At 43.4% G+C, this 14,026-nt stretch overlaps 1 protein-coding gene across 3 annotated transcripts; it reads right to left on the reverse strand.

Annotated features, from left to right (window-relative positions):
• Positions 1-1,424: 1,424 nt before the first annotated feature.
• Positions 1,425-10,206, reverse strand: LOC139761528 (uncharacterized). Of its 3 annotated transcripts, none has more exons than XR_011715533.1 (6): positions 10,036-10,206; positions 6,640-6,732; positions 4,746-4,877; positions 2,684-3,077; positions 2,582-2,615; positions 1,425-1,491 (listed from the first exon to the last, which is right to left on the reverse strand). XR_011715533.1 is itself a non-coding variant. In XM_071685793.1 (4 exons), exons 1-4 carry the CDS (start codon positions 10,165-10,167, stop codon positions 2,700-2,702), a joined length of 735 nt encoding a protein of 244 aa, XP_071541894.1. In that variant the 5' UTR covers positions 10,168-10,206; the 3' UTR covers positions 2,487-2,699. The 3 variants fall into 3 exon arrangements, 1 of the variants encoding a protein (XP_071541894.1); XR_011715532.1 differs by lacking the exon at positions 2,582-2,615 and adding an exon at positions 2,514-2,547 and having other exon boundaries at positions 1,429-1,491; XM_071685793.1 differs by lacking the exon at positions 1,425-1,491 and having other exon boundaries at positions 2,487-3,077.
• Positions 10,207-14,026: the final 3,820 nt, after the last annotated feature.

Consider the following 14,026-nt stretch of genomic DNA (forward strand, 5'->3'; position numbering starts at 1 on the left):
TGTTGCCTGGGCTCTGCAGTGGGAGAGACAGCTAGAGTACTAGGAGTGTTGCCTGGGCTCAGCAGTGGGAGAGACAGCTAGAGTACTAGGAGTGTTGTTGCCTGGGCTCTGCAGTGGGAGAGACAGCTAGAGTACTAGGAGTGTTGCCTGGGCTCTGCAGTGGGAGAGACAGCTAGAGTACTAGGAGTGTTGCCTGGGCTCAGCAGTGGGAGTACTAGGAGTGTTGTTGCCTGGGCTCAGCAGTGGGAGAGACAGCTAGAGTACTAGGAGTGTTGCCTGGGCTCAGCAGTGGGAGTACTAGGAGTGTTGTTGCCTGGGCTCAGCAGTGGGAGAGACAGCTAGAGTACTAGGAGTGTTGCCTGGGCTCTGCAGTGGGAGAGACAGCTAGAGTACTAGGAGTGTTGCCTGGGCTCAGCAGTGGGAGTACTAGGAGTGTTGTTGCCTGGGCTCAGCAGTGGGAGAGACAGCTAGAGTACTAGGAGTGTTGCCTGGGCTCTGCAGTGGGAGAGACAGCTAGAGTACTAGGAGTGTTGCCTGGGCTCAGCAGTGGGAGAGACAGCTAGAGTACTAGGAGTGTTGCCTAGGCTCTGCAGTGGGAGAGACAGCTAGAGTACTAGGAGTGTTGCCTGGGCTCAGCAGTGGGAGAGACAGCTAGAGTACTAGGAGTGTTGCCTGGGCTCTGCAGTGGGAGAGACAGCTAGAGTACTAGGAGTGTTGCCTGGGCTCAGCAGTGGGAGAGACAGCTAGAGTACTAGGAGTGTTGCCTGGGCTCAGCAGTGGGAGAGACAGCTAGAGTACTAGAGTGTTGCCTGGGCTCTGCAGTGGAGAGACAGCTAGAGTACTAGGTGTGTTGCCTGGGCTCAGCAGTGGGAGAGACAGCTAGAGTACTAGGAGTGTTGCCTGGTCTCTGCAGTAGGAGAGACAGCTAGAGTACTAGGTGTGTTGCCTGGGCTCAGCAGTGGGAGAGACAGCTAGAGTACTAGGAGTGTTGCCTGGCTCTGCAGTAGGAGAGACAGCTAGAGTACTAGGAGTGTTGCCTGGGCTCTGCAGTGGGAGAGACAGCTAGAGTACTAGGAGTGTTGTTGCCTGGGCTCAGCAGTGGGAGTACTAGGAGTGTTGCCTGGGCTCTGCAGTGGGAGAGACAGCTAGAGTACTAGGAGTGTTGCCTGGGCTCTGCAGTAGGAGAGACAGCTAGAGTACTAGGAGTGTTGCCTGGGCTCAGCAGTGGGAGAGACAGCTAGAGTACTAGGAGTGTTGCCTGGTCTCTGCAGTAGGAGAGACAGCTAGAGTACTAGGAGTGTTGCCTGGGCTCTGCAGTGGGAGAGACAGCTAGAGTACTAGGAGTGTTGCCTGGGCTCAGCAGTGGGAGAGACAGCTAGAGTACTAGGAGTGTTGCCTGGGCTCTGCAGTAGGAGAGACAGCTAGAGTACTAGGAGTGGTGCCTGGGCTCTGCAGTGGGAGAGACAGCTAGAGTACTAGGAGTGTTGTTGCCTGGGCTCAGCAGTGGGAGTACTAGGAGTGTTGCCTGGGCTCTGCAGTGGGAGAGACAGCTAGAGTACTAGGAGTGTTGCCTGGGCTCAGCAGTGGGAGTACTAGGAGTGTTGTTGCCTGGGCTCAGCAGTGGGAGAGACAGCTAGAGTACTAGGAGTGTTGCCTGGGCTCAGCAGTGGGAGTACTAGGAGTGTTGTTGCCTGGGCTCAGCAGTGGGAGAGACAGCTAGAGTACTAGGAGTGTTGCCTGGGCTCTGCAGTGGGAGAGACAGCTAGAGTACTAGGAGTGTTGCCTGGGCTCTGCAGTGGGAGAGACAGCTGGAGGACTAGGAGTGTTGCCTGGGCTCAGCAGTGGGAGTACTAGGAGTGTTGTTGCCTGGGCTCTGCAGTGGGAGAGACAGCTAGAGTACTAGGAGTGTTGCCTGGGCTCTGCAGTGGGAGAGACAGCTAGAGTACTAGGAGTGTTGCCTGGGCTCAGCAGTGGGAGTACTAGGAGTGTTGTTGCCTGGGCTCAGCAGTGGGAGAGACAGCTAGAGTACTAGGAGTGTTGCCTGGGCTCTGCAGTGGGAGAGACAGCTAGAGTACTAGGAGTGTTGCCTGGGCTCTGCAGTGGGAGAGACAGCTGGAGGACTAGGAGTGTTGCCTGGGCTCAGCAGTGGGAGTACTAGGAGTGTTGTTGCCTGGGCTCAGCAGTGGGAGAGACAGCTAGAGTACTAGGAGTGTGCCTGGCTCTGCAGTGGAGAGACAGCTAGAGTACTAGGAGTGTTGCCTTGGCTCTGCAGTGGGAGAGACAGCTGGAGGACTAGGAGTGTTGTTGCCTGGGCTCAGCAGTTGTAGAGACAGCTAGAGTACTAGGAGTGTTGTTGCCTGGGCTGTGCAGTAGGAGTACAGCTATGACTGGTGTGCAGTAGGTACTAGCGTATGACCTGGGCTGTGCAGTAGGAGTACTAGCGTATGACCTGGCTGTGCAGTAGGATACTAGCGTATGACCTGGCTGTGCAGTAGGAGTACTAGGCGTATGACCTGGGCTGTGCAGTAGGAGTACTAGGCGTATGACCTGGGCTGTGCAGTAGGAGTACTAGGCGTATGACCTGGGCTGTGCAGTAGGAGTACTAGGCGTATGACCTTGGCTGTGCAGTAGGAGTACTAGGCGTATGACCTGGGCTGTGCAGTGGGAGTACTAGGCGTATGACCTGGGCTCTGCCTTCTTCAGGAGAGATTCTTGGGGTCCTCGTCCTCGTCCAGGTCGGTGAAGGAGGGCGAGTGCTTGAAGAGGACCTGGTCCCTGAGCAGCTGCTCCTGGTGGGGGTCCAGGTAGATCTTCTTCTTCAGTTCGTCCAGGGACATCTCCGTGTACTGGAGGCCGCCCCTGGGCAAGCCCAGCGACTCCTTGAACTTGTGGCCGTCCGGCAGCATCTTGAAGAGCAGCTCGGAGACGTGGTGGTCGTTGGGCGCGTAGGTGACCTCGTTGTCCAAGGGCGGCTGGCTCCGGGTGGGGTGACAAGGGGAACAAGAGCAGTTGGTGATCATCTGGATGTTCTTGGGCACCTGGTACCACTTGCCATACTCTTCACAATCCAACTGGATCTGCACGAACGAACGACCAAGCCACTGCGTTACTTACTACATGCCATGAGGCATCTCTCTCTACCTCTCACACACACACACACACATCCTCTCTCTCTCTCTCTCTCTCTCTCACACACACACACACATTATCTCTCTCTCTCACACACACACACACACATTATCTCTCTCTCTCTCTCTCTCACAAGACCCAGGTTAGTTCCTGCTGCTGAGCATCTCTCTCTCTCTCCTCTCTCTCTCTCTCTCTCTCTCTCCTCCTCTCTCTCTCCTCCCCTCTCTCTCTCTCTCACACACAAGACCCAGGGTTAGTTCCTGCTGGGCTGAGGCATCTTCTCCTCTCTCTTCTCCTCTCCCCTCTCTCTCTCTCTCTCTCTCTCTCTCTCTCTCTCTCTCTCTCTCTCTCTCTCTCACAAGACCTAGGGTTAGTTCCTGGCTGGGCTGAGGCATCTTCTCTCTCTCTCTCTCTCTCTCTCTCTCTCTCTCTCTCTCTCTCACAGACCTGGTTTAGTCCTGCTGGGCTGAGCTCTCTCTCTCTCTCTCTCTCTCTCTCTCACAAGACCTAGGGTTAGTTCCTGGCTGGGCTGAGGCATCTTCTCTCTCTCTCTCTCTCTCTCTCTCTCTCTCTCTCTCTCTCTCTCTCTCTCTCTCTCTCTCTCTCTCTAACGAGTAGTTTAAACATGTGTGGCTAAAGACAAGGCCAGTATCTACGAAGACAAGCGGTAGATGCTGTGTGTGTGTGTGTGTGTGAGTGTGTTTATGTGTGTATGTGTTTGCGAGAGTGTATTTAATGTGTGGTGTGTGAGTATTGTGTGTGTGTGTGTGTGTGTGAGTGTGTTTATGTGTGTATGTGTTTGTGCGAGAGTGTATGTATGTGTGTGTGTGTGTGTGTGTGTGTGTGTGTATGTGTGTGTGTGTGTGTGTGTGTGTGTGTGTGTGTGTGTGTGTGTGTGAGTGTGTTTATGTGTGTATGTGTTTGTGCGAGAGTGTATGTGTGTGTGTGTGTGTGGTGTGTGTGTGTGTGTGTGTGTTGTGTGTGGTGTGTGTGTGTGTGTGTGTGTGAGTGTGTTTATGTGTGTATGTGTTTGTGGAGTGTATGTATGTGTGTGTGTGTGTGTGTGTGTGTGTGTGTGTGTATGTGTGTGTTGTGTGTGTGTGTGTGTGTGTGTGTGTGTGTGTGTGTGTGTGTGTGTGTGTGTGTGTGTGTGAGTGTGTTTATGTGTGTATGTGTTTTGTGCGAGAGTGTATGTATGTGTGTGTGTGTGTGTATGTGTGTGTGTGTGTGTGTGTGTGGTTGTGTGTGTGTGTGTGTGTGTGGTGTGTGTGTGTGTGTGAGTGTGTGTGTGAGTGTGTTTATGTGTGTATGTGCTTGTGCGAGAGTGTATGTATGTGTGTGTGTGTGTGTGTATGTGTGTGTGTGTGTGTGTGTGTGTGTGTGTGTGTGTGTGTGCGTGAGTATAAGTGTGTGTGTTGTGTGTGTGTGTGTGTGTGTGTGTGTGTGTGTGTGTGTGTGTGTATGTTTGTGGGAGAGTGTATGTGTGTGTGTGTGTATGTGTGTGAGTGTATGTGTATGTATGTGTGTGTGAGTGTATGTGTATGTATGTGTGTGTGAGTGTGTGTGTGTGTGAGTGTACGTGCGCTACGTTGCAGGAGCAGGGTAAGTGTACTCACGGTGGTCCAGTGGGACTCAGAGGCCTGGCAAGAGTCGCAGTAGTCCAGGAGTTCGTCACCAGGTGTCTCTGGCTCCGTCTGGGGCACAGTGTAGCTGAAGCAGGTCCCCACACACACGTAGTTCTCCATCTCCTGCAGAACATAAACACACTCTCTCTCTACATCTACCGTAATCATGTCTACTTCCTCACATGTGGGGTACTTCAGAATGTGGGCAGGGAGTCTACATCTACCGTAATCATGTCTACTTCCTCACATGTGGGGTACTTCAGAATGTGGGTAGGGAGTCTACATCTACCGTAATCATGTCTACTTCCTCACATGTGGGGTACTTCAGAATGTGGGTAGGGAGTCTACATCTACCGTAATCATGTCTACTTCCTCACATGTGGGGTACTTCAGAATGTGGGCAGGGAGTCTACATCTACCGTAATCGGAGAGAGTCTACATCTACCGTATCTATATCTACTTCCTCACAAGTGGGATGTGGGGTACTTCAGAATGTGGGTAGGGAGTCTACATCTACCGTAATCATGTCTACTTCCTCACAAGTGGGGTGTGGGGTACTTCAGAATGTGGGTAGGGAGTCTACATCTACCGTAATCATGTCTACTTCCTCACAAGTGGAGTGTGGGGTACTTCAAAATGTGGGTAGGGAGTCTACATCTACCGTAATCATGTCTACTTCCTCACAAGTGGAGTGTGGGGTACTTCAGAATGTGGGTAGGGAGTCTACATCTACCGTAATCATGTCTACTTCCTCACATGTGGGGTACTTCAGAATGTGGGTAGGGAGTCTACATCTACCGTAATCATGTCTACTTCCTCACATGTGGGGTACTTCAGAATGTGGGTAGGGAGTCTACATCTACCGTAATCATGTCTACTTCCTCACATGTGGGGTACTTCAGAATGTGGGTAGGGAGTCTACATCTACCGTAATCACGTCTACTTCCTCACAAGTGGGGTACTTCAAGATGTAGATAGAGAGTCTACATCTACCGTAATCATGTCTACTTCCTCACTTGTGGGGTACTTCAAGATGTAGATAGAGAGTCTACATCTACCGTAATCATGTCTACTTCCTCACAAGTGGGGTACTTCAAGATGTAGATAGAGAGTCTACATCTACCGTAATCATGTCTACTTCCTCACAAGTGGGGTACTTCAAGATGTAGATAGAGAGTCTACATCTACCGTAATTACGTCTACTTCCTCACATTTTGGGATGTGGGGTACTTCAAAATGTGGGTAGGGAGTCTACATCTACTGTATTTATGTCTACTTCCTCACAAGTGGGGTGTGGGATACTTCAAAATGTGGGTAGGGAGTCTACATCTACCGTAATTACGTCTACTTCCTCACAAGTGGAGTGTGGGGAACTTCAAGATGTAGATAGGGAGTCTACATCTACCGTAATCATGTCTACTTCCTCACAAGTGGGATGTAGAGTACTTCAGAATCTGGGCAGCAGGAAGTCTACATCTACCGTAATTATATCTACTTCCTCACATTTTGAGATGAACGAAAACTTCATAATCTGGGCATCAGGGAGTCTACATCTACCGTATTTATATCTACATGTCATAATAGATCAGACGCATTTCTTAAACACAGATTTTACAAGTGTGCAAACCTATGACGCTATATATATATATATATATATATATATATATATATATATATATATAATATATATATATATATATATATATATATTATTCCATAATCTACAATTATTAAAAGACCTGCATTTCTCAACAAAAAATAAGTACTTACAAGATTAGAAAACGTTCTAACCTGCATTTGTTTCTCTTTTGTTTTGATCCGCTCGGAAACAAATGACGATCTAGGAGTCGCGCATGCGCGCGCGTGTGTGTGTGTGTGTACTCACCTTGGAGGTACAGTGAGCGTGGGTTACGATCTGTCGGATGTGTTTCAGTTCACACAGGGAATGTTGCTCCGGGTTCAGCACCAGGTTGTGCACCTGCAGAGAGAGAGGGGATAAATTTATATGAATATATGAGGGGGTAGGGGGATAAATTTATATGAATATATGAGGGTGGAGGGGGGATAAATTTATATGAATATATGAGGTAGGGGGATTAATTTATATGAATATATGAGGGTGGTGGGGGGATAAATTTATATGAATATATGAGGGTGGTGGGGGATAAATTTATATGAATATATGAGGGTTGTGGGGGGATAAATTTATATGTATATGAGGGGTAATTTTTAATATGAATATATTGGGTTTCGTTGATAAATTTATATGTCATTATTTTTGAATTTTCAAATTATTCTATATGAGGTCTAAGGGATTAATTAATACATATTGAGGTGTGATAAATATTTATATGTATAGAAGTATTTTTGTAAAAAGAAATAATTTGACTTTCCTTGAAAATATTGATTGTTATTTTAAACTCTAAATTTCTGAACCTAAGTGTTATAAGATACATATTTGACTATGTATAAGACACATATTTGACTATGTCTAAGACATATTTGATTGGGTATAAGACACATATTTGACTATGTATAAGACATATTTGATTGGGTATAAGACACATATTTGACTATGTATAAGACATATTTGATTGGGTATAAGATACATATTTGACTATGTATAAGACATATTTGACTATGTATAAGACATATTTGACTATGTCTAAGACATATTTGATTGGGTATAAGACACATATTTGACTATGTCTAAGACATATTTGATTGGGTATAAGATACATATTTGACTATGTATAAGACATATTTGATTGGGTATAAGACACATATTTGACTATGTATAAGACATATAGTATAGATACATATTGCTATAAAGACATATTTGACAATGTATAAGACATATTTGACTATGTATAAGACATATTTGACTATGTATGACATATTTGACTATGTATAAGACATATTTGATTGGGTATAAGACACATATTTAACTATGTATAAGACATATTTGACTATGTATAAGACATTTGACTATGTATAAGACACATTTGACAATGTATAAGACACATTTGACTATGTATGACACATTTGACTATGTATAAGACATATCTGACTATGTATGACATATTTGACTATGTATAAGACATATTTGACTTTGTATAAGACACATATTTAACTATGTAATGACATATTTGACTATGTATAAGACACATTTGACTATGTATAAGACATATTTGACTATGTATAAGACACATATTTGACTATGTATAAGACACATATCTGACTATGTATAAGACATTTGACTATGTATAAGACACATATTTGACTATGTATAAGACACATATCTGACTATGTATAAGACATATTTGACTATGTATAAGACACATTTGACTATGTATAAGACACTTGACTATGTATAAGACACATATTTGACTATGTATAAGACATTTGACTATGTATAAGACACATATTTGACTATGTATAAGACACACATTTGACTATGTATAAGACATTTGACTATGTATAAGACATTTGACTATGTATAAGACACATATTTGACTATGTATGAGCAATTTGACTATGTATAAGACACATATGTATGACTATTGATAGTAAGACACATATTTGACTATGTATAAGACACATTTGACTATGTATAAGACACTATTTGACTATGTATGACATATTTGACTATGTATAAGACATATTTGACTATGTATAAGACACATTTGACTGTATGACATATTTGACTATGTATAAGACATATTTGACTATGTATAAGACATATTTGACTATGTATAAGACATATTTGATTGGGTATAAGACACATATTTGACTATGTATAAGACACATTTGACTATGTATAAGACACATCTGACTATGTATAAGACATATTTGACTATGTATAAGACACATTTGACTGTATGACATATTTGACTATGTATAAGACATATTTGACTATGTATAAGACATATTTGACTATGTATGAGACACATTTGACTATGTATAAGAAATGACTAGAAACATTTGACTGTATAAGGCATATTTGACTATGTATAAGACATATTTGACTATGTATAAGACATATTTGACTATGTATAAGACATATTTGACTATGTATAAGACACATTTGACTATGTATAAGACACATTTGACTATGTATAAGACACATCTGACTATGTATAAGACATATTTGACTATGTATAAGACATATTTGACTATGTATAAGACATATTTGACTATGTACAAGACACATTTGACTATGTATAAGACACATTTGACTATGTATAAGACATATTTGACTATGTATAAGACATATTTGACTATGTATAAGACACATCTGACTATGTATAAGACACATATTTGACTATGTATAAGACATATTTGACTATGTATAAGACATATTTGACTATGTATAAGACACATTTGACTATGTATAAGACACATTTGACTGTATAAGGCATATTTGACTATGTATAAGACATATTTGACTATGTATAAGACATATTTGACTATGTATAAGACACATATTCGACTATGTATGAAACATATTTGACTATGTATAAGACACATATTTGACTATGTGTAAGACATATTTGACTATGTATAAGACACATATTCGACTATGTATGAAACACATATTTGACTATGTATAAGACATATTTGACTATGTATAAGACATTTGACTATGTATAAGACATATTTGACTATGTATAAGACATATTTGACTATGTATAAGACACATATTTGACTATGTATGAAACACATATTTGACTATGTATAAGACATATTTGGCTATGTATAAGACACATTTGACTATGTATGAAATTTGACTATGCATCAAACACGTATATGACCATGTCCATCAATGAACTGGTTCTCCACGTCCTTCAAAAGGTCTTGTTTTGGATCCTCTTCTCTGTATCTATTCTCACTTTACACTTTATTTAAGGCTAGCTTGACTGCCAAGTGGGAGAACAGGATATATATATATATATTATATATATATATATATATATATATATATATAAAATATATATATATATATTATTCTTAATATAACATTCGCATCTCTGACATTTTCTGACCTCCCTCATTATGAACTTTAACATCACATGTTAACATATTTATCTAATCAATTCTGGTACTGTCTTTGCATCTGTAAACATCAACAGAGCAACTAGTAATAAATTAAATCGATGTATATAGTAACCAATTAATGAAAAGTTAAAATACGCCTTTAACAACATGAGAGAGATAGGAACAATGACGGGGTAATTTAAGCTGGTGTGGTATGGAGGAGGAGCGGAGGTGTGTCACCCACCCGGTGATGGCGGGAAGTGTGGCGGAGGAGGTGGTGGCCGGCGGCGGTGTCGGCGTCGCCGGCGTCCAGGGGAAACACGTCGTTCGTGGCCGCTACGCCCGCCAGCACCGTCACGGCCCACGCCAACCACATCTGATGGCGAGACGAAAAGACACGTTATAATAATGATAACTAATACACTAAGGCAAATTACGATACATAATTAACACAGAAGATAACTGATAATGACAGCATTCATGAATGATACTCATTATAAAGTACAGTAAAGCTTAGACATCCAGTTATATAACATTATATCACTACGAGATCATAAACTCACAACAGCCATAATTAATTTAATAAATTTATTATAAAGTATATAAAGTTAAATGAGCCAGACTTGACATAACATCAGCTGATAATTCAAGCTTTATGATTCAAACTTTACAATGTGTATAAAATAGATATATATATATATATTTTTTTTTTTATTATTATACTTTGTCGCTGTCTCCCGCGTTTGCGAGGTAGCGCAAGGAAACAGACGAAAGAAATGGCCCAACTCCCCACCCCATACACATGTATATACATACATGTCCACACACGCAAATATACATACCTACACAGCTTTCCATGGTTTACCCCAGACGCTTCACATGCCTTGATTCAATCCACTGACAGCACGTCAACCCCGGTATACCACATCGCTCCAATTCACTCTATTCCTTGCCCGCCTTTCACCCTCCTGCATGTTCAGGCCCCGATCACACAAAATCTTTTTCACTCCATCTTTCCACCTCCAATTTGGTCTCCCTCTTCTCCTCGTTCCCTCCACCTCCGACACATATATCCTCTTGGTCAACCTTTCCTCACTCATTCTCTCCATGTGCCCAAACCATTTCAAAACACCCTCTTCTGCTCTCTCAACCACGCTCTTTTTATTTCCACACATCTCTCTTACCCTTACGTTACTCACTCGATCAAACCACCTCACACCACACATTGTCCTCAAACATCTCATTTCCAGCACATCCATCCTCCTACGCACAACTCTATCCATAGCCCACGCCTCGCAACCATACAACATTGTTGGAACCACTATTCCTTCAAACATACCCATTTTTGCTTTCCGAGATAATGTTCTCGACTTCCACACATTCTTCAAGGCCCCCAGAATTTTCGCCCCCTCCCCCACCCTATGATCCACTTCCGCTTCCATGGTTCCATCCGCTGCCAGATCCACTCCCAGATATCTAAAACACTTCACTTCCTCCAGTTTTTCTCCATTCAAACTCACCTCCCAATTGACTTGACCCTCAACCCTACTGTACCTAATAACCTTGCTCTTATTCACATTTACTCTTAACTTTCTTCTTCCACACACTTTACCAATATATATATATATATATTTTTTTTTTTTTTATACTTTGTCGCTGTCTCCCGCGTTTGCGAGGTAGCGCAAGGAAACAGACGAAAGAAATGGCCCAACCCCCCCCCCCATACACATGTACATACACACGTCCACACACGCAAATATACATACCTACACAGCTTTCCATGGTTTACCCCAGACGCTTCACATGCCTTGCTTCAATCCACTGACAGCACGTCAACCCCTGTATACCACATGACACCAATTCACTCTATTTCTTGCCCTCCTTTCACCCTCCTGCATGTTCAGGCCCCGATCACACAAAATCTTTTTCACTCCATCTTTCCACCTCCAATTTGGTCTCCCTCTTCTCCTCGTTCCCTCCACCTCCGACACATATATCCTCTTGGTCAATCTCTCCTCACTCATTCTCTCCATGTGCCCAAACCATTTCAAAACACCCTCTTCTGCTCTCTCAACCACGCTCTTTTTATTTCCACACATCTCTCTTACCCTTACGTTACTTACTCGATCAAACCACCTCACACCACACATTGTCCTCAAACATCTCATTTCCAGCACATCCATCCTCCTGCGCACATCTCTATCCATAGCCCACGCCTCGCAACCATACAACATTGTTGGAACCACTATTCCTCAAACATACCCATTTTTGCTTTCCGAGATAATGTTCTCGACTTCCACACATTTTTCAAGGCTCCCAAAATTTTCGCCCCCTCCCCCACCCTATGATCCACTTCCGCTTCCATGGTTCCATCCGCTGACAGATCCACTCCCAGATATCTAAAACACTTCACTTCCTCCAGTTTTTCTCCATTCAAACTCACCTCCCAATTGACTTGACCCTCACCCCTACTGTACCTAATAACCTTGCTCTTATTCACATTTACTCTCAACTTTCTTCTTCCACACACTTTACCAAACTCAGTCACCAGCTTCTGCAGTTTCTCACATGAATCAGCCACCAGCGCTGTATCATCAGCGAACAACAACTGACTCACTTCCCAAGCTCTCTCATCCCCAACAGACTTCATACTTGCCCCTCTTTCCAGGACTCTTGCATTTACCTCCCTTACAACCCCATCCATAAACAAATTAAACAACCATGGAGACATCACACACCCCTGCCGCAAACCTACATTCACTGAGAACCAATCACTTTCCTCTCTTCCTACACGTACACATGCCTTACATCCTCGATAAAAACTTTTCACTGCTTCTAACAACTTGCCTCCCACACCATATATTCTTAATACCTTCCACAGAGCATCTCTATCAACTCTATCATATGCCTTCTCCAGATCCATAAATGCTACATACAAATCCATTTGCTTTTCTAAGTATTTCTCACATACATTCTTCAAAGCAAACACCTGATCCACACATCCTCTACCACTTCTGAAACCGCACTGCTCTTCCCCAATCTGATGCTCTGTACATGCCTTCACCCTCTCAATCAATACCCTCCCATATAATTTACCAGGAATACTCAACAAACTTATACCTCTGTAATTTGAGCACTCACTCTTATCCCCTTTGCCTTTGTACAATGGCACTATGCACGCATTCCGCCAATCCTCAGGCACCTCACCATGAGTCATACATACATTAAATAACCTTACCAACCAGTCAACAATACAGTCACCCCCTTTCTTAATAAATTCCACTGCAATACCATCCAAACCTGCTGCCTTGCCGGCTTTCATCTTCCGCAAAGCCCCTACTACCTCTTCTCTGTTTACCAAATCATTTTCCCTAACCCTCTCACTTTGCACACCACCTCGACCAAAACACCCTATATCTGCCACTCTGTCATCAGACACATTCAACAAACCTTCAAAATACTCATTCCATCTCCTTCTCACATCACCGCTACTTGTTTCACCTCCCCATTTACGCCCTTCACTGAAGTTCCCATTTGCTCCCTTGTCTTACGCACCCTATTTACCTCCTTCCAGAACATCTTTTTATTCTCCCTAAAATTTACTGATAGTCTCTCACCCCAACTCTCATTTGCCCTTTTTTTCACCTCTTGCACCTTTCTCTTGACCTCCTGTCTCTTTCTTTTATACTTCTCCCACTCAATTGCATTTTTTCCCTGCAAACATCGTCCAAATGCCTCTCTCTTCTCTTTCACTAATACTCTTACTTCTTCATCCCACCACTCACTACCCTTTCTAAACAACCCACCTCCCACTCTTCTCATGCCACAAGCATCTTTTGCGCAATCCATCACTGATTCCCTAAATACATCCCATTCCTCCCCCACTCCCCTTACTTCCATTGTTCTCACCTTTTTCCATTCTGTACACAGTCTCTCCTGGTACTTCCCACACAGGTCTCCTTCCCAAGCTCACTTACTCTCACCACCTTCTTCACCCCAACATTCACTCCTCTTTTCTGAAAACCCATACTAATCTTCACCTTAGCCTCCACAAGATAATGATCAGACATCCCTCCAGTTGCACCTCTCAGCACATTAACATCCAAAAGTCTCTCTTTCGCACGCCTGTCAATTAACACGTAATCCAATAACGCTCTCTGGCCATCTCTCCTACTTACATAAGTATACTTATGTATATCTCGCTTTTTAAACCAGGTATTCCCAATCATCAGTCC

The sequence above is a fragment of the Panulirus ornatus genome, chromosome 40, assembly GCF_036320965.1.
Source record: "Panulirus ornatus isolate Po-2019 chromosome 40, ASM3632096v1, whole genome shotgun sequence".
NCBI lineage: Eukaryota > Metazoa > Arthropoda > Malacostraca > Decapoda > Palinuridae > Panulirus > Panulirus ornatus.

Bases quoted from the DNA above. Each gene is read 5' to 3' on its own strand.
- LOC139761528 (XM_071685793.1), bottom strand. From the start codon at position 10,167: ATGTGGTTGGCGTGGGCCGTGACGGTGCTGGCGGGCGTAGCGGCCACG. The intron at 6,733-10,035 runs GTGGGTGACACA...CTCTCTCTGCAG, and splicing joins ACACTTCCCGCCATCACCGG to GTGCACAACCTGGTGCTGAA. The intron at 3,078-4,745 runs GTGAGTACACTT...TCGTTCGTGCAG, and splicing joins CTGAGTCCCACTGGACCACC to ATCCAGTTGGATTGTGAAGA.